General features: G+C 36.3%; 3 protein-coding genes across 4 annotated transcripts in view; 1 reads left to right on the plus strand and 2 right to left on the minus strand.

Moving 5' to 3' along the window:
* Window positions 1–2,263: 2,263 nt before the first annotated feature.
* On the minus strand, window positions 2,264–4,499 carry NAP1L3 (nucleosome assembly protein 1 like 3). The gene has a single exon (XM_004279723.4). The coding sequence runs from the start codon at window positions 4,129–4,131 to the stop codon at window positions 2,689–2,691; it is 1,443 nt and encodes a 480-aa protein (XP_004279771.1). The 5' UTR covers window positions 4,132–4,499; the 3' UTR covers window positions 2,264–2,688.
* FAM133A (family with sequence similarity 133 member A) overlaps window positions 3,795–24,595 on the plus strand; it is a 55,253-nt gene continuing 34,452 nt past the window's right edge. The window contains exons 1-3 of one of the 2 annotated variants that reach the window (XM_033405541.2): window positions 3,795–3,923; window positions 5,498–5,567; window positions 21,573–21,686. The gene's annotated coding sequence lies outside the window, so the exon portion shown is untranslated. Of the gene's footprint in view, window positions 3,924–4,595; window positions 4,707–5,497; window positions 5,568–21,572; window positions 21,687–24,595 lie in introns of those variants that run through there. The other variant, XM_049705153.1, reaches the window with a different exon arrangement.
* On the minus strand, window positions 20,879–21,220 carry LOC101282506 (transmembrane protein 256-like). The gene has a single exon (XM_033405542.2). It carries the CDS (start codon window positions 21,218–21,220, stop codon window positions 20,879–20,881), a length of 342 nt encoding a protein of 113 aa, XP_033261433.1.

Consider the following 24,595-nt stretch of genomic DNA (forward strand, 5'->3'; position numbering starts at 1 on the left):
GTGGCATTGTAATGTACACACTACCAAATGTAAAATAGATAGCTAGGGGGAAGCAGCTGCATAGCACAGGGAGATCAGCTCGGTGCTTTGTGACCACCTAGAGGGGTGGGATAGGGAGGGTGGGAGGGAGACGCAAGAGGGAGGAGATATGGGGATATATGGGTATAGCTGATTCACTTTGTTATACAGCAGAAACTAACTCACCATTGTAAAGCAATTATACTCCAATAAAGATGTTAAAAAAATAAATAAGTTGTCTTTCGAATTAGCTTCTTACACCCACTCAACTTGATTTGAGACAAGAACTTGTGATAAAACCTAATCAAAGTGATGGACTGGGAGAAAATACACCAATCTATTATATATACAGGGCATATCTTCCTGTAGTATGCTTCTGACTGATTGTTATTATCTGCACTTCTCCTTCTATTTTGCAAATATTCTATAATGACATACGTTCCTTTAACATTGGAAAATACAGAGCAGGAAGGGGCTGACTACTTCGGCAAGTGTTCTAAGATGCAATAAGGATGTTGCATTCCACGTAGAAGTTTTAAGGGCTCTACTGTCTGTGATGTCTGGCAAGCACAGTATATATTCCATTTGAGAACCTCTGCATCAGTGAGCCAGGTACATGCTATTTACTATAGTCTTTGATTCGGCACAGACTTATAAGTAAATCTGCTACCACACCCCTCCTTGATGGTTGCAAAAATCTCAGAACTACAAAAAAGTGACTCTCAGAATATGACTGCTATTGCTAAAAGCAATAATTTACTTCCTGATTTTGTATAAATTGTAACCTAAATATCCAAACATGCATGATTGGTTAAATATCTATCTCATAGGTTGGAATATTTTGACATTTATAGACATGGGGGGTGACTATTGTTAAGCAGGGATAAATGCAAGATACTAAACTATATATATGGTGGGATCTGGGAAGACTAGTAGGTAATTTTATGCCTAGTGACCCAGAAATTCCCCAATCCTGTCTTCCTCTTGCCACAGCTCTTTCCTGTTAAGGTCCTGGAGGAAAGTACATGCAGTTGGGGAAATGGCAGATGTGAAATAGGATATTATTTGTTGTGCTTGTGACTTTGTGCCCAGTACAAAGCTCTTTGGTAAAGTGAGTTTAAGGGGCTTCCTCCTCACAATAAATTCAAACCAAAATCTCTGGATCAAATTACTCTGTAACCAACCACATGGTGCAGAATTGGTGAAAGCATAATGTCACCTATAAGGAAAAATAAACCACATAGGGGAATGAGACCTCTTCCCAAGTCACGGTGGGAGGTGGGCCTGGGTCACTTACCCAACCTACTCCTGGAAGTGAAGACAACAACTAATATGGATGTCCTTTCTGGGTGAGGCACTCCTGCCTATCTCCCCTCTTCTCCATCCCTACCTCCTCCCATCCTTTCCACTCCCCACCCTCCTCCCTTCCCTCCTCCCCTCTCCCTTCCTTCTCTCCCCTTTCCTTTCCTCCTCCCTCCCACCCTCTTCTCCTTCCACCCCCCTCCTCACTCTGGTACCCTCCCTCTCCCTTCTCCCTCCCCACTTTCTCTACTTCAACACTCCTCCCCATTCCTTCCTCCTCTTCTCTTCCTCTCTCCCCTATCTTAGTCCTTCTCCCCTGTCCCATTTCTCTCCAATCACTGGGATGTGTACCCACCAAAAAGAGCTAAGATCTGTGAAATGTATCAGAATGTTAATTATATTGATAATTATATATTTTTAAATGTTCCTTTTCCTAAGGATTCTCTACTTTTTCTATAATAAGCACCATATTTTTTATAATGAGGCAAAAATGGTAGATTTTTATAGCACGATACATTTTGACATTTATTTATTTTAGATTGTAATAGAAGAACATGAAAAAAATACCAATGATGTAAAGTGATCATTTCCAGTGAAAGGCAAAGTAGAACATATTACAAAGAAAATGTGGTTAGTACCTTTAGTTTACAGTTACACAGGATAAGATGAGCAAACTTTTTAAAAATGCTATGTTATATTAACACCTCAGTGGTAAACAATAACTTCATTATGCTTAAATTTATAAACCACTATGGCACATTAACAAGCTCACAGTCATATCATATATGGTCTTGATGGACATTATTAAATGTATGCTAATTTTTTTCAAGGGGTCAAATTTCACAATGCACTGTTTTAGTTAGTATAATACTGTATTTCTATAGCAAAGTAATGAAGGCACAGCTAGTACAAGCAGATTTAAACCCTTAGTCTTCTGGGCTGGAAAAAGAAAAAAAAATATTTGCATTGATGCTTCAGGAACTTTTTTTTTCAAGCAAATATTTGTCTCAGTTAAACAATTCTGACAGTTTTCACAGCTACATTCTAATAGGAATATGACAAAAGGACTTCACAAAAATCAAAACTTTGTAGCACCAAACTAACATGCTTTAGATAATTGACAACAGTTTACATATTTTGAAGAATATTACACTACAACAGGCTAGATAGAATAAACTGATACTTAGACACTTTAAGACAATATTTTAGGCTACCAGGAAAGTACGAAAACTCAAGACTGTTAGGAATACTAGTGCTGAGGTTACAGGGCAGGTTTTTTTTTTTTTTTTTTCCCCAAGACTATATAAACCTACTTCACTTCTGCTTGAAATTTGAGATTCTTGAAAATTCTTTCATGCAGCCTTTTTTTTATTTTCGATATTTCCTGTTTCTACAATCTTTACCAACATCATAGGTACCATTGACTTCTCCTGTATAGTAATAGATTGATTTCAGGATGACATTATCATGTAAAATTTGACCAATTTCAAAGTCCTCATCAAGGATAGCATCTTCTCGTGGTTCAAGCTTTCCAATTGTAGGAATCTCAGGAGGGCTAAAGAAATTGAAGAATGATGCATTAGGAACCACTCTTGGCTGGGTTTCAACTTCTCCAGTAGCAGTTGTGCGACTCTGGGTGGTTGTCACTGTAACATCCTTTGCTCTTCTCCAATCTATCTTACAGCCTTTGCAATCTTGGATTTCCCAGCCCCAAGAGAAGAAGGGATCGTTGTGATCTGGCTTTGACTTTATTATATATGTCTTGGTCAGCACCTCATTTTTGAAGTATGGATTGGGTAGAAAGCAAAATTCAAATGTGTAACTTATAGGCCGGCCAGGTTTTGAGAACTTCAGGCTAACATCGGACAGGAACTTCAGAATGGGCTCATCATACTTCTGAATCATGGGCCCCAGCTTGTCAACATTCTTTAAGACAGTCAGCCAATAGTCGGGAATGCCTTTAGGATCTTCTCTTTTAGGCTTTCCCTTGCGAGCTCTTTTAAGAGCTCTTTCCTTAGGCCTGACCTCAGGAACTCTTTTAGGAGCCTCTTTTCCTGGAGCCCTTGCCTTAGCCTCTGTTACTTTAGGCTGCTCTTTATCTTCTGCCTTTGCCTGGGGGGATTCTTTCGGATCTTCTTTTACTTCAGTCTTGGCCTCCAGAGCATCTTTAGACTCTTCTTCTTCTTCAGCCTTTGCCTCGGGATTTTCTTTCGGAGCTGCATTTTCTTCAGCCTTGACCTCAGGTTTTGTTTTCGGGTCATCCTCTTCTTCCTCACCCTCTAAGGCAGGCATCTCACTAGGGCCTTCTTCCTGCACCTCCTCATCACTGCTGAACACCTCATCCTCCGAATTCCATTCACATTCTTCTTCCGTAGGCTCATATTCTGCATTGATGATTCGAAATCGCCGATCATACAGAGGCCTATTGAGTTCGGCATATTTTCGTTCGAGATCGTGAATTGCCTTTAAGAACAGGGCGTCTACCTTGTCACATTCATCTTGAATATTTCTGAGCGCCTGCACACGATTTCTAACTGCCCGAGGCAGCTGATCCACGAAACTTCTACCCGACGGAGCACGCCGCGCACTTCTGGAAGGCCCAGGTACCCTCTTCTTTCTATAGAAGCGGCTGCAGCTACTGCTGCTGCTGCTGCTGCCACTACTACTGCTGCTGCTGCTGCAACTAGTGCTGCTGCTAGAGCTGCTGCTGTCAGATTCTTCCCCAGAATCGCTAGACGAGCTAGCCACCATCTCTTCATCCACCCCCTGGGCGGCAGGTTCCAAGACCCTGTTAGGATCCGCTTCTGCCATTTTGCAAGCCTGCACACCTCTTAGGGTGGTGACTACCGCGCGCCCACAGATGGGCAGAAAATGACTCACGGATGCTTGGCTGGCGGCGGTGGAGGCTCTGGCTGAGGTGTTGGCAGCGGTGAAGGCAGCAGGAGCGCGGGGCGGGGCGCGGCTGGGCCGAGGAGATCGCAACGGAGGTGGCAGCAGCAGCGGAGACCTGGACGAGAGCGGCGAAGGCAAGGCCTCTCTCAGCTACAGCTGCAGCGGACTGAGGCGTGCCGCAGCCGAATGGCGCAGTGCAAGACCCCGAGATCTCTTCACTGCTTACATCTCGAGCCCCCTCCCCTCGCAGTCAGACCTCCAGTTCATTTAGTTCCCAGTGTGCCCTCAGCTCGCACCTCATTTGCTGGGCAAGCTTGATTGACAACCTCTCAGCCCAATGAGTGACCAAACGCACCTCCCCGTCCAGGCTCCGCCCTCCTTCCCAGACGCTCCTTGGTTGCTGAGGCAGACACCCCTGGAAGACGTTTTTTCCCCCCTCAAAATTCTATCTTTATAGTTTTATAATTACAAAAAAAAAAAAGCTTAGATATGAGGTAAAAATACTAGTCATGATTCCTAACAAGGGAAGAGGGATATTCTTCTCCCATCCGCTCATCCTTAATTCCCGCTTGGTTTGTCAGGGGCCTCGTAACAAAAATCTGGTTTTTAAAAAATTGGATGAAAATGCTCCAAGTGGCATCATTGGGTAGTGTGATTATTGATGATTTTTAAAATTCTTTTTCTTTTATCTAATTGTTCTATGAGCATGTATTTTTACACTGGGGGAAAAAGGGGGAGTCGTTTATTGGTGGGGGGGGAGGGGCTAGAAAGCAGGCGTATTGCATTCCACGTAGCAGTTTTAATAAGTGCTGTCTGTGATGTTTGGCAAGCCTGGTTTATATCCATCTACAAGGTTTGCGAACCCATGTTGCCGTGAGTCAGTTACACCATTTTTACTATATTTCTCTTTTTAAGCTGGCATATAAGAGACCCCATCCTTGCTGCTGATTTGCCACGTAGTCCTTCTCAATGATTGTAACAACCTTATAGATAAAATAAAAGGGCATTCAAATGTTAAGTAGTATTATTTAAAAGCAGACGATTTGTTCTATACTTTCGTGCAGCAGTTTTCAATTCCACGAATAGCAGGACGGGAGGGGGAATCTGTGCTGATGAAACTGCATCCTCTGTCAGGGTGTTCTTTACATTGTCATCTTCCACCAGTTTCCTTCTAACACTGTAAAATTCTAGCCATACTAAAGTATGATTTACAAGTCCAGTAATATATGAATAAACTTTTGCAAAATGAAGTTTAAAAACAGGTATCTGTTATTTTTATTTACAGGATTCTTTTCTGCAACAGAACAACTCCCTTGGTACAACCAAAAAGACCAGTGTTTACTTTTCATTAAAAGGTAAGGAACATATTTAGCCCATTTTTATGAATGACAAGAATTACCTATCTGTGTTTGAATAAAAATTCACAAGATATAGTCTTTTAAAGACTTAATTGGAAGATATCTTAGTAGTTCTATGGAAGCGGAAAACTCCACAGAGGTGATTTGGAATGCTAATGTAGAAAATAACCTAATTAATCACATTCACTTTCTAAACCTGCTCATAGAATACAAGTAGCAAATTAAAATATAAAATATGATGAATTATTCATTTCAAGTGAGGAAAATATTAAAGTTAGATTAACCCTTATGTTACCTTTTTATTATAGGATTTGTGCTTAGTCATTTAGTCATATTTTTTAAAAGTTAGGAAACACTTTTATTTTCTATTCTGTAAATGAATTTACTTTTATTGTTTATTCCTGGTTGTCAAAGTATGTAAGCATTGTAAGGAAAAATACAATATAGAAAATTCCAATGATAATAAAAACACAATCTTAATCATTTGTTAACCATTGTTAGCATTTTGATGCATTTCCTTCCAGAATTTTCTTTGTACATATTCACACCTGCCTGTTTATATATGCTGTTTTATCTATGTGACATCGTATTCTCTTGTAATCTGCTCATTTATCAATTAATTGTGACTATACTTTCACAGTAAATGATCAACATCTTATTTTTAAATAGATGCATATTCCATGGAAATATTTGCCTTAATTTATTTAACCAGATTCCTATTGTAGGGCAGCTACTTCCCAAACCATCTCTCCACTAACATTCATATTTTCTCCTGTTATAAAAAAGTTACCCCTGTATACCTACTATATGCACTTGTAAAAATTAGTCATATGATGAATTCCTAGAAATGGGAGTGCTGGAATAAGTTGCATGCTTATTTTACTCTTTGATACATATTGCCAAACTTCTCTCCAGAAAAAAATTATCACAATTTACAGTGCCACCAACAATGCATGAGTTCATTTATTTAGTCATTCAACTAATATATTTTTGTGCCTGCCATGTGCCAGGCACATGTGGTAGAGGATGATGATATAATGCTGAATATAACTTACTGGGTGCATATCCTTTCATTTTATAATTTTAATTAAAACATATACTATGGAAACAATGATTTAAATCAATGAAGTTATGCTGTAAATATTGTTCTACAGATTATTATTTTCCTTTAAAATGATTGATGTATTTTGGTAATGAATGCACTTATATTTTATAGTACCTTAATGGTTTCATATACATGTTAAACTTTGTACCAACAATAATTAGTATTTTGGAGTTAGCAATGAGTTGGGGATTGAGACTTTATTAATGTATTTTTATTAGCTAGTTAATTTTCTTAGTACCACTTATTTGATAATCTTTCTGTCTCACACTTATTTGAAATACCACCTTTACTGTATTAACTAAATTGTTTGATTCTGTTTCTGAGTTCTGATTTCTGATGCATTGTCCATAATTTATCTGCAAATAACTGAGGCAGTTTTTTAATAACTTTATCTTTTCTGAAAATAATATAGGTTGAAAAAAGTCAGTACATTGAAATCCAAATAAGAAATTTAAAATAACTCAAAATACACTGAGATAATCACTATTCACATTTTAATAAACATCTCCAAATTAATTTCTTATTATTATGCATTTCTATTTCTTAGATTAGTGGTAAGATTGAATGTCTTTTCATATGTTTATTGTCCACTTGGGAATTGCTTATTCATATCCTTTGCTTGTTTTTCTACTGAATTGAGAAAGGAACTAATCAGTGGTGAAATCCTAAGGGTAAAATAATTTTGACCTTGATTTAAGACAACTGTGACTCCTTTAGAAAATAGCTCTCTTCTGATTTATGATATTGGACAAATGTGACTCAACTACAACTTTCATTCTAAAATTATCTACTTAGAGGCTTGTTTAGATGCTTTTCAAGAATTAATACTTAATCATTCACACCGATACAGAAAAGTTTGGAATGGAACAGGGAGAATAAAAAGAGAAAAAAAGCTTGTAAAAAAACCTCATACAAAGATAATATATTAATGAGCTATCCTGATTTTTGATTGGAAGTCTGTTGTCCCAAGCCATAGATTTTAGGTACCTTTTTCTAACAACAGTCTACTTTTGATGTGTATACAATACTTTAGGTATCTCATAATACACTTTTATTTTTGTAGCTTTTTTGGTCTGTTAGTTAACTTAATTTTATAATGGCAGGTCCCTAAAAGAAAATAAATTTTATGTTCATATAATGAATATAATTTATGTATAATGCCATATTTTTTCTATTTTTATAAGTGTGCAAGCATATAATATGCTATTTTTCTTAATAAGGCTATCTATAAATTACTTGCATAGTAATATGATCTCTGTTCCATTATTTTATAATATTCTTTTTGGAGGGTTAAATGTTCATAGTTCTACATGAGATGATGCTTAACACAGAATCTATTGGTATATTCCAAGCTGAACGTGGCTCTTGGACATCTGTTTACACCTTACCTGTTATGAACCTGTACACAATCCCACCCACCACCCCTGCCACACAAACACACATACATAATACACAATGAAAACTGCTGTAGCATTATCTTTTGTTGTAGATGTTTAAGAAGCCAAGCATTGCAAATTCATTTATTTTTGGACTTATTGTTTGTTGTTCTTTTTTTTTTTTTGGTTCATCTAGATAGATTTTATCTAAATATACAAGTTAATTCTTTTTTAAAACAATTTTATTGAAGTACAGTTGACCCTTGAACAACACAGGTTTGAACTGCATGGACCCACTTATACACAATTTTTTTTCAGTAAATACTACAGTACCACACAAGCTGCAGTTACTTGAATCCCTGAATGCAAAACCGTGGATACTGTGGCAGGCTATAAAGTTATACACAAGATTTTTGACTGTGCAGAGGATGGGTGCCCCTAACCCCCGAGTTGTTCAAGGGTCAACTGTGCAATAGATATAATCGTACATAAAGTGTACAATTTGCTAAGTTTTGATAAATCTATACAAGCTGCAGTTACTTGAATCCCTGAATGCAAAACCGTGGATACTGTGGCAGGCTATAAAGTTATACACAAGATTTTCGACTGTGCAGAGGATGGGTGCCCCTAACCCCCGAGTTGTTCAAGGGTCAACTGTGCAATAGATATAATCGTACATAAAGTGTACAATTTGCTAAGTTTTGATAAATCTATACACCTGTGAAGTCATCACCACAGTCAATATAATGAACATTTTCATCACCCCCAAATGTTTCATCATGCCCTACTCCGTCCCTAGGCAACCACTGATCATCTCTCTGTTTCTATAGATTGGCTTGCATTTCTAGAATGTTATATAAATGGAGTCATGCAATATATCCCTCTTTTTGCTTATCTTCTTTCACTTAGCATAATTATTTTTATATTTTTCCGTATCGTTATGTGCATAACGAGTCATTTTCCTATTGTGTTACTGAGTAGTTACACATTGCTTGGATATATCACAATTTGTTGATGGACATTTGAGTTTTGGGCTATTATGTATAAAGCTGCTATGTTCATTTGTGTATGTCTTTGTATGGACATATAGTTTCATTTCCTTTAGAAAAATACTTAGATGTGGAATGACTGGATCACATGGTATGTGTATGTTTAGCTTTTAAGAAATTAGCTATTTTCCAAAGTGATTGTACAATTTTGCATTCCCACTAGGAGTGCCAACACTTGGTATGGTCAGTCTTTTAAAATTTAACCATTCTAATAGGTATGTAAGAGTATCTCATTGTGGTTTTACTTTGCATTTCCCTAATGACTAATGATGTTGAACATCTTTTTGTTTACTGATTTACCATCTACTTATCTTCTTTGTAGAAGTATCTATTCATATTTTACCCATTTTTCTATTAGGTTGTTGTCTTACTATTGAGTTTTGAGAATTCATTTTCTACTCGATACAAGTCCTTTATCAAGTATAAGCTCTGCAAATATTTTCTCCCAATCCATGATTTTTTTTCATCCTCTTAAAAAAACAGGAAAAACTGAAAAAGTGCCTTTCACAGTTTTTCAAAGAGCAAAAATTTGTAATTTTGATAGAGTCCAATATATCATCTTTTTTTATTTTATGAGCCATGCTTTTTTTTTGAACATCTTTATCGGAGTATAATTGCTTTATAATGTTGTGTTACTTTCTGCTGTATAAAAAAGTGAATCAGCTATATGTATTTATGTATCCCCATATCCCCTCCCTCTTGCATCTCCCTCCCACCCTCCCTAACCGACCCCTCTAGGTGGTCACAAAGCACTGAGCTGATCTCCCTGTGTGACACGGCTGCTTCCCACTATCTATTTTACATTTGGTAGTGTATATATGTCATTGCTACTCTCTCACTTCATCCCAGCTTGCCCTTCCCCCTCCCCGTGTCCTCAAGTCCATTCTCTACGTCTGCGTCTGCATTCCTGTCCTGCCCCTAGGTTCCCATGCTTTTGGTATCACCTTTGCCTGGCCCAAGGTCACAAGGATATTCTTCTATCTTTTTTTAAAGTTTTATACTTTTAGGTTTTATATTTCAATCTGATCTATTTTTGTATGTGGTAGAAGATGTGGATTTAATTTTTTTTTCTTTTTTGCAAATGTGTAACCAACTGTTCCAGCATCATTTATTACAAAAGCTCCTTTCTCTACTGAACTACTTTTGCACCTTTATCAAAAATTTGTTGTCCATATATGTGTGGGTGTGTGTTGTACTCTCTGTTCTGTTCACTTGTGTACTGATTTTAATCACCTATTTGGTAAATATTTGTTAGGTCTATTTGAGAGGAAAATAGAACCAAATTGTAGGATAACAGAATTTCATTGCAGTGGAGACAGTTATAGAAGGTGGATCTTCATCCTTGGCCTTTCATTTCTGCTCTCAGAAGAGAGAGAAAGAGGCAAATAACAACAGTAATAACCTAGAAAACCAATCAACACAAGAAACATCAAATGCTCTTCTAGTTTCTGGAGTTGCCAGTGTGTAGCTGTCTATAATCCAGCCACAGGAATGGTAGATAGCATTATTCAGGAGTACAAATAATGCCTCTGTTTTTCTCGCCTTGGTTAGGAGAGACCTCTTTGGTAAAATTAAATAGACAGCTTTTTCAAGCTGTTAATAAATTGTGGTTTAAAAAGGAATAGTAATAAAAATTGGTTAGTATTTCACACTACTGTTTTTCAAATCAAAATTATATCATTCCATACTCATTCCTAAAATAAGGGTACACACAAATGAATAGAATATGGTATGTAGCTATAACATTTTATTTTTTTATTTTTAAGAAACTTGATTTAATAAACATATCAAACTTTGTACCAATAAACATGCATAACCTTTTTTGACACAAATGGAATATTCCCCCATAACATTTGATTTTTAAAAGGAAATATTTGTGAATTACATTTCTGGCATTATAACCTTAACTGCATGGAATTTAAGAGAACAGTTACAATTAATGCAATAGCAGAAAAGGAAAATTAGTTACTAATTTGGATATTTATTCTAATGCTAGTTTTCAACTTAAAAATAGCATACATTGTTCAAAAATGTAAATCCACATCACAGAGAAACACTTTTATAAGGACACTCAAGAATCTTTTGCCCACAGTACTCATTTGAAGAATTCTCACATAAAAACTTAAATAAAGCAAACCTTTTTAATTGCAAGTTTGGAAGCATTTTATTTCATTCGACTAAAAAGGGAGGAAAAATTCAAAGGATTTGAATGGTGAGCAATGTCCATGCATGTATGTATAACTACCATAACTATTTCTAAATTTTGTATTATATTTGGACAATGTAGAACAAGCCCAAATGATATTTTCTGCCATTTTTCATCCAGAATACCCAAATATATTTAATTAATTTGATTAAGTGCGTCCACTGAGAAAAAGTAAGTCTTATGGAATTGCAAATATTCCTGCTGGTGGGAACAAATACCTATTCCACAGCTCTTCAGAGGTGATGGTCATTTTTGTATCAAACAACATACACATAATTTTAAAAACCCTTTCTTAGAGTTTAAAAGAGTAGAATCTCAATAATAATCAAGTTTCAGCATTTGATTTCCTTAGTGAGACTTTATGACCTAAGTGATTTTATTACAGGTTCTGGAGTCAGAATTGCTGGGCTTGAATCCTGATTTTTCCTCTTACTGGTTGTATTAGATATTGGGCAAGCTAACTCACTTTTATTACCTCTATTCTTCCTCTCTAAATTGGGGCTATGGACTTTCCTGGTAGCATAGTGGTTAAGAATCCGCCTGCCAATTCAGGGGACACGGGTTTGATCCCTGGTCCGAGGAGATCCCACATGCTGTGGAGCATCTAAGCCCGTGTGCCACAACTACTGAGCCTGTGCTCTAGAGCCCGTGAGCCATAACTACTGAGCCTGTGCACCACAACTACTGAGGCCCGCATGCCCTAGAGCCCTGCAGCAACTGAATCCATGGGCTGCAACTACTGAAGCCATGCGCTCTATGGCCCGCGTGCTGCAACTACTGAGCAACTGCTGAAGCCCAAACACCTACAGCCCGTGCTCTACAAGGAGAAGCCACTACAATGAAGAGCCTATGCACCACAACGAAAAGTAGGCCCTGCTCGCCACAACTAGGGGTAGCCCGCATACAGCAGTGAAGACCCAATGCAGCCAAAAATAAAAATTAAAAATAAATTAATTAAAAATTAATTTTAAATAAATAAATAAAATAAAATGGGGCTAAAATGGCACATAGACCTCAAATTCAACATTGTTTACTATTTTTCGTAATATTATTGATCAAGATTATGTGTAAAGGAACCTTTCTTATTATATAGTCTCAAGCCACTCATAGCATTTCTTTGTGACTATAATGTGAATTCTATTTTGGAAGCAGCATGGGACTCTACAAATAGAGATTTTCCAACTCAGATATGCATGAGGGTGGAAATTTCATGGATGTTGGCAACTCCTTGATATTAATAATAATATTAGGTCCTGATAGTTCTAAAGTCAAATAACCACTCATCCTGCTTGGCATTGTCTGCCTACAGAATGTCTCCTGTTATTTCAAAGAAAAAAAATCAACACAATTTTAAATAAAATTCAAACCAAGTATTGTTTTAGTGTTTTACAGCACACACAGCCCCCTTTCTTTCTTGAGAACTTTCAAACTTCCTGATAGTCCTAAATTATACATCTTCATTATCTAAACCTCAAACTCATATCTCATGTTTATTTTTGATACCTTTTATTTTTTATTCCATTATAAAGGTTGAGTATAAAATTTGCATACAATTAATTACATACATCTTAAAATATAATAACTCCCAATGTGTTAAATAATGATTTCTGTCCTTGATATTAATAACATATTTTTTTAACTTTTTATGTGTTGGTTAATTGTAGAGTACTGTGCACTGTGACTTAATTTTAAATACCCACCTAATACCTTAGATTTTCCTGTCTCAGTTCTATTGCTTAGCGTATTGGTGTCAAGCCTAACTAACAACTGGTGAAAATATTGTCCTTGTTGGAGGTGAAAGGGATTTTAGAAATGATCTAGTCCAATCTCCTTATACAGACTGGGAAAACTGAGGCCTTCCTTATTAGATGGACATTCTAGGACTTTCCATGTATTCGTCACTACAAACAATTCTGCAGTTAACACACTTTTACGTATATTATTATGTATGCAAAAAGTCATTTTCACAAATGTTAATGTTTTTGGTTTAGGGGCAAATTAAGGAGTAAATAAAGATTGTTTAGGTCCTCTAATAATGGATGATTACCCTAAGCATAAGCATTGTGTAGTAAGTATACATAGTTGTCACTGAATAATAATAACTTTATTTATCACTTTCGTGTATCAGACACTGGACTAAGTGCTTTATTTTTAGTATTTTAATGAACCCATTGAGGGGTTCATTGTCATCCTTATACTATCCTTGTATGACAACTTCATCTCATCCTTAGTATTATATCCTCAATGAGGATACCGAGACTAAGTGAATAACTTGTCCAAGGTCACACAATTTATAATCAAAAAAGCCCAGATGTGAAACCAGATGGTTTGATTCCAGAAGTTGAGTTCTTAACCACTCTACTATACCATCTTTAATGAACAGAAGTGAATGAACTCTTGGACAGAGGTACTAGAACTGGAGTTAAGTGACAGCCCTGGCCACTTTTCCATTCCTCATGGTATTAGCACCTATAGGGGCATCAGTACTCAAGTTCCTCTGACTTACAAGAGACTTAGCTTGAACTGGCAAGGTATACTAGAACAAGCTAGTTTAATGAAAAAGATGGTTTTCATTAAATTTAACATGCCTAATGACTTTATTTGGTTAACAGCCAAATACTGGGAGGTCAGAGCTTAAAGTAAATGCCAATGTATTCAATCCACAGTTAAATGAAAAATATCCTAGGAATTTTTCCATTTAGTATCCCCAGCAGCAAAGGAACCTGTACTTCGAGGAGCCTGAAGATATGATCTGAAGCTACCCATTGAAAGCAGGAAACTCCCTTGAAATCTATACATTTTATCTGTACGTTTCCTTTCAATATTTGACTTGTGTTCCATAATTTATTGACATAGTTTTTATATAAGATTCCTGGTCCCTGAGTAAAACTGACACCCAGGATGATGCACTATGATGATCCGCTCCATTTTCCTGTGTTTCAGGCAACAGCACAGGCTCTGGGGTCAGACTGCCTGGATTTAAATCCTTCCACTTACTGTCTGTATAACCCTAGACAAGTCACACATCTCCAACTCTCAGTTTTCTTTTAAAAAGAGGATGATGATGGGAATAGCCCTATTGGGTTGTTACATAAGCATTAAGGGGCTAATCTGTGTAAATTTTTTATTCATATGCATAAAGGTTCTATAAGTGCTGTCTGTTATTATACCATTCACAAGGCTGCATAGGGATTCCTATCCCAGTTAAGTAAGTATGATCCAGGGCCAAGGCTAATAAGTTTAATCAGCTTGAGTTGCTGTGTTTTATATGCGAACCATACCTTTCAACTTAGAAGATAAGTTAAATTTGCCTTGTGACCCAAAGTCACGTTTTGTTGTTAAAGTGAGAACTAATATCCTTGGTTTATTGTCCACTGTGGCAGGCTTTTCAGTTAAATTACATGCTTATCATGTAGTAAAGACTAATGCTTCAGCAAATCTAGTTAGTATTAATACTTTCCAGGTGAAGATAGCTAACCTCACTCTTCTGTAACTCATCAATGAAAGAGAAGAGGCGAGGAAATGACATCATGACTAACTACAGTCAAGTAAATGAACAGGATGGCTAATGAACTCATTGTTTTAGTTATCAAAAAATCTATTTAATACAGAGAAAGAAACAAAAAATGCAACCATAAACTCTCCAGATTCATAACTGTGTTTTAGTGACTCTTTTAAAACAGTTGTAACCAAAATTTCAAAATTATGATATTGACCAGTTTTGTCTGTCTTGTTTTATAACCAATGTCTTTCTGTCTAAAAGACTAATTAAGTGTTGTTTGTTTAGAAGTAACCAAATGCTCTAATTAACACAATTTCATTATCTGTCATTGTGAGAATGTGTCTAGCCTTCTTTGGAAGAAAGGTTAAAAATGGCAGAGACAGAATTACATGAATTATTAGACTACATGACCAATTTGCTTACAGTGCTCTCCATGCTGCTTCTTAGCTTCTAATATATGCTATACATAGTGTTTTGAAAAGTCTTCCTGAAAATACTTATCCTATCCCTGTTCTAATCCCAAAGTTTTGGTGATACTCCACTGTCTGGAATCAGATCTGTGCATATAAGCATAAGCTGTATCTGGTGACCTTGGGCAAATTTTTCAACTCCCTTTGCCCCAGTATCCTCATCTGTGAAACGAGGGTACCTTCCTCATAGAACCATGGTGAGCTTTAAATAACATAATACATGTAAAAATGCTTTGAACACGGTTAGTGCTCTATCAGTGAATTCTAACTTCCTTACTAAACTTATGTTTTCTAGGAATGCTTGCCCAGTGGGATGTAGTTCTTCAACTCTTCATTTATTTCAGGGCTTATTTACTGAAGCTACATTAAAGTTTTGTATACTTCTTGATAAACATTATAACAGAACCACATAGCCACATTTCTTTTACAAACACACGTTCTTTCCCCAAGTATATTTTAAACTTCCCTAGGACGGGGACTGAGATATTTTCTTGTATGTAACTCTCCATCCTCACACAGAGTATTGCTCTGCACAAGAACAAACTTAGTACTAAAAAACCAACTTCTTGGGCTTCCCTGGTGGCGCAGTGGCTGGGAGTCCACCTGCCGATGCAGGGGACACGGGTTCGTGCCCCGGTCCGGGAAGATCCCACATGCCGCGGAGCGGCTGGGCCCGTGAGCCATGGCCGCTGAGCCTGCGCATCCGGAGCCTGTGCTCCGCAATGGGAGAGGCCACAACAGTGAGAGGCCCGTGTACTGCAAAAAAAAAAATAATAAAAAATAAATAAAAATAAATAAAAATAAAAAAAAAACCCAACTTCTTAAACTAATGAACTGGATTCCTGAGAGCAGGAGTGTTTTTACTTGCTGCTGAAGTAAAAAACATTTTTAACCTTTAATTACATCCTACTTTTATTTAACAATTGTCCCATCTCCTAAATATGCCAGATTTACTGGTGCATACCTGCCATGAAGCAAATTACATTAGTACATTTTCAGTATTTAAAAAATTAGTTTTTAGCAACCAACTTCTAAATAAGAGCACCTCACATACTTTATTAATAGCTAGGAGACTATGCAGAGTGTTTAGAAGAAAAATTCTGGAATTTAATGAGGATCTATAATATTAAATTAAAATGCCTCTTAACCCTCTGTTTCATTAGTATTTTCTTTCATAAGACAAGATTTATAGAAAATAATTATCTGAAAGTTTCTTTACAAATAATCGGCATTTAAAGGAAAATATATATCAAAATATCAGGGCATCTCCTTTTAATAAATTGTACTCTGGATATCATAAAAATAGCCACAAATTAAGTTTCAGCTAAGTAAGATGAATAAGCTCTAGAGATCTGTTGTATAATATCGTACATATAGTCAACAATAATGTATTGTACACTTAAAATTTGTTAAGAGGATAGATCTCATGTTAAGAGTTTTTATCACAATAAAATAATTTTTTGAAAAGGCTACTCTGAGAACCAGATATTGTTTGTTACCAGAGCCTTGCTGTTTGAATTAAGCATCTACATGTCACATTGAATTTTCCTTTCTTGTAGCATATTAAGAAACAAATTCCCCAATTTCTTTATTATTTAAAAGGTACTTTTCCTTGGGAAGTTTTTTTTTAACACAAAAAGCAGTTATTGAAGCATTTAAATGATTGGGAAAATGCCAGAAACTAGGGCTTGAGAACACATCTGCCTTGGTAACAGAACAAAAGAGCTGGTTCTCAATATGTGCAAAAGATGCCCACAGTAGAGTGTCAAATGAAAAAACCAAGTTGCAAAGCAATATCTGCAGTATGATCTCATCTATGTAAAAAATACATATAAAAAGGTACATATATGGAGTGTGCGTGTGTGTATGTTTTCATACTCATAGAAAAATGTCTGAAAATATACACACCAAACTGATGTAATTAGGTAGAAGAAAAAGCTTTAAACTTTTATTTTCTATTCTGAAGTACTTTTTGAATTTTAAAATAATGAGCATATATTATTTTTGTAACTAAAAAGGAAAAAGTTAAGGCAACAATGAATAACGTTGTTTGCGCAAAGTTTGGGTTGTTGTTTAGTCATGCAAGGTTTATATGGAGAGCTTGAGTACTGTCCCAATTATTGCTTTTGCAAAGTATGAAGTATCTTTTGCTTGAGCAGCATTTATATAACCTGATCTGTATACATTTCTTTCATTCAAATTGTTTCCTTTCCTCTTATTTCAAAACTCATATCATTTTTCCTATTGACTTGTACAGCCATTTTTAATGGAAGAAAATGACTCTTGCTTCTAGAGGCTCAGGTTGCCTGGAAAATGAAGGTCATTAGTAGAATAACCATTCTTCTGAGAAGTTTATTTTTATCTTTGTGGGGAAAACTTAGGCCAATTCTCATAAATAACTATTTGGATTTTGTGATATCCTTTCTTTCCTGTGGTTTTGTGATGGTTTGAAGAAATTTAAAGCCATAAAATATTGCTTGATCATGAAATCACTAGGCAAATTGCATTTTTCTGCAAATGGTGTACATATAATTTAGCTGTAAATGATGTACATTTATAATACGCTTACTAAGAGTTTCTGATTAACTCAGTAAAAGACATAGGCTTACTGGACTGAAATTTGAAATCACTGAACCGAAGTTATTATAAAATAGTAAAAATTAATGGGATGGACATTTCAGAGAGATAGCTATGACAACTGATATTCTAGTTACTGTTCCCGTCTATACTCTCTTGCATTCTAACTGTCATTTCACTATTTCAGACCACTGTCATTTTCCACCTGGATTATTTACCTCATCCTTGTCATCTATCTCCCTACATCAAGCTCTCTTGCTTCCCTTGCAGCCTATATTCTATTGTGAAATTAACCTTTCTAAAATGCCATTTTCATCATATCATACCCTTCTTGAAGATCTACAGTGAATTCTCATTGAAAGGCAGAGTGGTGTAGGGAAAAAAATACCAGTTTCGAAGTCAGACAAACTAGAGTTTGAGTCTTGGTCATGCCATGCAGCCTCTGGTAAGTAATTTTATAGAAATTAGATTCCAGAATCAAACATACCCACATTTGTCACTTGCTAGCTGTCTGGCATTGGGAAGTTACTCACTAACCCACAGTCTCTTTATCAGTGGAATGTGGGAAATAATATATAACTATATCAATTAGGACTTTTCAGTTGCAAGCACCATAAATCAACTCTGGCTATTTTATTCAAAGTTTAATTCATTGGAAAATAACAAGGTATCACAGAATCCATGGAAAGCTGGTGAGTCAGGTCTGGAAACAGGCAGGAACTGAAGTAGCTCTGAATACCTAGGAAGCAGAAAACACAAGGGCCTCATAACCAGAATAGTCTAAACATTATGTTGAGGATGAGATAAACTGAAACTTCAGTCACTTTCAATTTAATTGCTTGCCCCTTAACTACAATAGGGTAAGGCCTCTAGTTACAGTCCCACTGGATTCTTCTCAAAAGAAAATCAGTGCTGTGAGACTGAGGGAATGGATACCCAATATCCAACATACAACCAATGCCCACTATGCATATAAACCACAAATCACATAGTAAATGCTCAGTAAATGACTATTTTAACAGAATAAAGTCTGGACAACTTAATCAGGCCTTCATGGCCATTCAATTTCTGACCTCAATCCACTTTTCTAACTTAATTTTCTCCCAAATCCTCTACATAAACCCTGAATTCTCATCTCTGCCCTTCTCAGTCCATTTTCCCTGCCTGAAATCTTCTCAACCTCTCTCACTTTTTAATATCCAACTTATCTCTTCTAAGGCTCAGTTTAGCTCTTTTTCTGATCCTGGAATCACTGGTTTTGTTTCCTCATTTTTTCTTAATCATGGATTGCTTCTTGACATCCTTTTTGAATGGTAGTCTTGTATTTGCTAACTCTTTATGTGCCCAGCTTGATTATAAACTCCTTCAGAAGAGAGATCATGTATCATATATTTCTTTGCTTCCTTGATGGCACTGAATCCAGTGTTTTACACATAGTAGGCACTCATAAACTTATGATAAACAAATGCAAGAATTGCAAATTATTAATTTAAATCAGCATTCATTTAATGATCACCTTCTGTAGACTCAGCACTGTGTTGATTGTTTTGAAGGTACAGAAAAAAAAACTATGAAAGTTGCCTTTGATGTAGCTCACAGTCTAATTTAGGAGAGAAAAAAATAAAAGCATGCAGTATCCCAGGAGCAGTTATATTAATAAGTAAAACATATCATGTGAAAATGTTTTATATCAGTATTAAGGGTATGAGAAGATGTAAAAAGCAGGAATAACTAATAGTTATTACAAATGAGAAGGAAAGTTTATTGAGGTGGAAAAGTTAGTTAGCAGGGAGTAGTCTGAAACGTAACTGGATATATGAGGTTAGAACTGGGAAAAAGCTTCACAGTCAGGGCTGGAAATATAGGCTTGTGACTCATTGTTATGTAAGGAGTGTTAGCGTAAATGAAGAAATTATGAAAATATGGTAAGCCTGAGGAAAGCCATGTAGGTGCCATAAAGGAAGTCCACCAAATTATTCCATTTAAAATATCTCTGTGTTTTTTAAAACAGATTTATTGAAATGTAGTATACATACTATAAAATTCACTCTTATTAGTGTATAATTCAATGATTATAGTAAATTAATAGAATCGTGCAACAATCACTGCAATTCAATTTAAAAATTTTTACATCATCCAAAAATTCTGTGATACTCATTAGCAGTTAATCTCTTCTCCCATGCCCAGGCTTAAGCAAATACTCTTCTGTTTTCTTTCTCTGTAAATTTGCCTTTTCTATACATTTCATATAAATGGAATCATATAATGTGTGGTCCATTGTGTGTAGCTTCTTTCACTGAGTATGTTTTTAAGGTGTATTCATGTTGTAGCATGTATCAATAGCTTGTTCCTTTTAAGTGATTGATAGTATTCCATTGTGTAAATATATCACATTTTGTTCATCCATTTACTAGGTGATGGACATTTGGATTTTTTCCAGTTTTTTCTTATTATGGATAATGCTGCTATGAATAGTTACAACATGCCTCTGTGTGGACATATATTTTTGGACATATATCTTTATCTCTTACGGTTAAATTCCTAAAAGTAAAATGGCTATTATATGATAAATTTATGTTTAACTTGTTAAGAAACTGCAAAATATTTTCCAAAGTGTCTGTACCATATTATGTTCCCACTAACAATGCACAGGTGGTCTGCTTTCTCTGCATCCCCAACACTTAGTACCATTTGTATTTTTTATTATAGCCATTCTAGTGAATATGTAGTAGTTTCTAATTGGGATTTTGATTTACATTTCCCTAATGACTAATGATGTTGCATATCTTTTCATATCCTTTTCAGCTATTCATAACTTGTTTGATGAAATGTCTAATCAAATCATTTGCCTATTTTTAATTAGGTTTTTGTCTTCCTAATAATTATTGAGTTGTAAGAGTTATTCAAATATTCTATATACAAGCTTCTTAGTTTATTATTATTTTTTTAATTTGCCTTTCTCTTTTAATCCCATCCCTGCTCCAATTCTAAAAAATGTCCCCAGAAATTAAACACAAGGAAGCTCAAAGAGCCAAGGCAAGCCAGCCCAAGAGTAGCAGGCTCCTTCCCACAGGGGCCAAAGTATGGGCGCTGGGGTGTCCACTCAGAGCCTGGTAGTTAAAGCTGGTGCAGAAAAAGGTAGTTCCAGAAGCTAGCAGTAACCCTGCCCAGAGGGACTTTCTGCACAGGAGCACCCCTAGCAGGGCCAGGCTGTGTAAAAAGTGGTGTTTGTTGGTCTTGTGAAAGAGCTCCTTCCTGTAGGCATCCAGGAACTGGGCTAAGTGTGCCCCATAGGAGGCCAGGCCTAAGGCCCCCACTCCGGACAAGGCACCCAGACAGCAGAAAGCAGCCCCTGGACTGGCCATGGCTGTGGATCAACATGCTTTTTATTAGATCTATCATTTGCAAATGCTTTCTTTTAGTTTGTGGCTTGTACTTTTATTTTCTTATTGGTAACTTTTGAGGAGCGAAAGTTGATACATTCAAATTGATCAATTTTTTCTTCTATGTATCATGCTTTCGATATTGTATCTAAGAACTCTCTGCCCTACTCAAGGTCATGAATATTTTCTCCTATATTTTCTCCTAGAAGTTATATATTTTAGCTCTTAAATTTGGGTCTGTGATCCATTTTGAGTTAATTTCTTGTATATGGTACGAATTAAGGGTCTAATTTATTTCTCTAATTTTTTTTTTTTTTTTGGCCGCACCATGCAGCTTGAGGGATCTTGGTTCTCCAACCAGGGACTGAACCTGTGCCCTCAGCAGTGAAAGCACCGAGTCCTAACCACTGGATTGCCAAGGAATTCCCTCTCTATTTTTTTTTTAAATGTGGGTATCCAGTTGTCCCAACTCCTTTGTTGAAAAAACTATCCTTTCCCCCATTGAATTGTCTTGGTACCTTTGTTGGAAATCTACTGACCATAAATTTTAGAATTTATTTCTGAACTTTGAATTCTGTTCCACTTATCTATATGCCTATCTTTGGGCCAATACTACACTGTCTGATTAACTGTGGCTTTATCTTAAGTTTTGAAATTGGGAAATGTGAGTCCTCCAATTTTGTTCCACATTTTCAAGTTTGTTTTGGCTGTTCTGGTCCCTTGTATTTCCATATGAAATTTAAGATCAGCGCATCAATATCAGTTTCTGCAAAGAAGCCAGCTGGGACTTTGAGAGGGGTTGCATTTAGTCTATCCATCAATTGAGGATGAATTACTATCTTGATAACATTGAGTCTTCCTATATAAGAGCATGAAATATCTATTTATTCAGGTATTCTTTAATTTCTCTCAGCAATGTTTTGTGACTTTTAGTGTATAAGTCCTGACAGAAACTCTGTGCTGAATGAACTGGAGGGTGGAGGGTATGGGAGCAGCTCCAGATCCTAATGCCACAGATTCCCACAGTTTGTACTGCAAGGTCAGTGATGTTTCAGGAATAAACACTCCTCAGATGGATATATAGTTTTGGTCAATTTCCAGAGTGCTGAAATGGTTGCTTTTTTAATCTTCTCCAGGTTTATAGTGCTTTTTGGAAATATTTCCTAACCTCCTCACCTATCCATAGCTGGAAGTTCTAACATGTGTGTATTTTTATGAGAATTTGTGTTCCAAGCACTTCTAATTCCAAAAGCCCGGTGATAGAATATCTATTGAGTTATGCCAATTCATTCAAAAAACATGTTAAACTACCACTTGTCATGTAAAGACAAAACATATGGGTTACTGAATAATTTTTTTTGTATAGCATTGATTATGTGTTTAGAGTTGTGATGAAACAGTGACTGAAATTGACTACATAATTTAATTCAAATAAACAGATATATCGAGCATTTCTTATGTGTTTGATACCACAGGAAACAATAGATGAATTAATCATTATTGCTACCCTAAAGGAATTCTCCATGTAGCATCAGAGTCTGCAAGTATGCTTCAAGTCTATAAGTCTTCAGAGTCTGAAGTATCAATATCAGGTGGACAGCCAAGTGTGCATCCTTGGAGCCCCAGACTCATAATCAACTGCCTTTTCAGAATCTCCGTTTGGATGTCTAGCAGACATCTCAAAATTAGCATGTACAGAAATGAATTTGCTCACCCACATTTTACTACTAATCTTCTTTAGTGACCTCATCTCAATAAATGGCACCTCTGTCTAATGAGTTCCAGATACTTGGTAGTTATCCTTGATTTCTTTTTCTCCCTTACCCCATATCCAATCAGTCACCAAGTCCTCTTGCTTCTACCTCCAAAATAGTATCTCATATCTGCTCATTTGTCTCCTACTCTAGTGCCAACATCCTAGTCCAGACCATCTTCATCAACTGCCACCACCCCATCCAAATTATCATACCTGGTCTCCTGCATCCCTTCTTAAACCAAAATATCATTTATTCATACGTGGGGCAAAGTGATCTTTTAAAAATGAATATATGATAACGTCACTTCCCTGCTTAAAATTTTCAGTGGTTCCACATTTGATGTACAATATGTTGCCCAGTTAAGTATGTTATTCAAGAGCCATAGCATTCTAGCCCCAACCTAGTCCAACTAACCGTCATATCTCACCTAGACTAACATTCCTTCTGTATCCAATCTTATCTCCTATCTCTTTTCCACATAGTAGAGAGAATGATTTTTCTAAAATACAAATATGAGCATGTCTCTATTTCTCCTCTATTCAGAACTTTTCCCATGAGTTTTTGGACAAAGTTCAAAATCTTTAGTATTGTCAATAAGGTCCTTCATGATCATGCTCCTGCCCATTTCCTCAGCATTTTCCCATGCCACCATCACCATTAATCATTACCCTCCAGTCATATTAGCCTATTGTTTCTTGATGGAGCCAAGCTCACTCCTGTCTCAGTACCTTCATATATGTTTTTCCTTCTGCTTTGAATTGGCCCTCATCCTCTTTACCTGGCTCATGACTATTCATCTTTCAGGTCTTATTTTAAATCCCTCTTTCAAAGAAAGGTCTTCCCTGATCCCATTTACTAAGTACTAGCTATGTGCTGTTATCAAACCCTATGCATTTTCTTTATAGCACTATCACAGTTTTAATTATATAGTTATTTGTAGGTTATTTATTTAATATGAGTGGTCCTAAAATCTATGAGTTTAGGGACCGTGATTGTATTGTAATGTCACCAGCATTTTCCAGCACAGTGCTGGGCACAGAGTAAGCACTCAATAAATATTGGCTGAATGAATTAGTGAACATGCCATGGAAACATAAAGGAGAAAGAAATTGTTTCCTGCTAGGAGGATCTGGAAAGTTGGGGATTAAAAGAAAGGTATTTTAGGCAAAGGAAACAACATGTTTGTACAAAGTCAAAGAGTTAGGAAAGATACTGGAATATCTGAGGAATAGTGAGGTATTTTATGTGGCTGAAGCATAGGGATTTCAGTGATACATGGAGGAAGAAGAGAGAATAAGAGGAAGAAAGTTAAGGAGAAATGAGCTTGGAGAAGCTCAAGATCAGGGTCATTCTGCCAAAGTAAGGAATTCAAATTTAATTAAATAAACATTAGGGAGTGACCAACTTTAAAGAAAGGTGACTAGAGTTAGCAGTGTGGAGGATGGACTGGACACAAAAAAGAGTAAAGAATAATATGTATGCAAGTGGGGTATACGTGATGCACAACATTTGCATAGCAATCTGTATTTTTTATAGCACCCTCCTAAAACCTTACCATTGTGTGTGTGTGTGTGTGTGTGTGTGTGTGTGTGTGTAATGT

This window comes from Orcinus orca, chromosome X (genome assembly GCF_937001465.1).
Source record: "Orcinus orca chromosome X, mOrcOrc1.1, whole genome shotgun sequence".
NCBI classification, from domain to species: Eukaryota; Metazoa; Chordata; class Mammalia; order Artiodactyla; family Delphinidae; genus Orcinus; species Orcinus orca.

Coding starts and splice junctions, on each gene's coding strand:
- NAP1L3 (XM_004279723.4), bottom strand. CDS start 4,131: ATGGCAGAAGCGGATCCTAACAGGGTCTTGGAACCTGCCGCCCAGGGG.
- LOC101282506 (XM_033405542.2), bottom strand. CDS start 21,220: ATGGCCAGTCCAGGGGCTGCTTTCTGCTGTCTGGGTGCCTTGTCCGGA.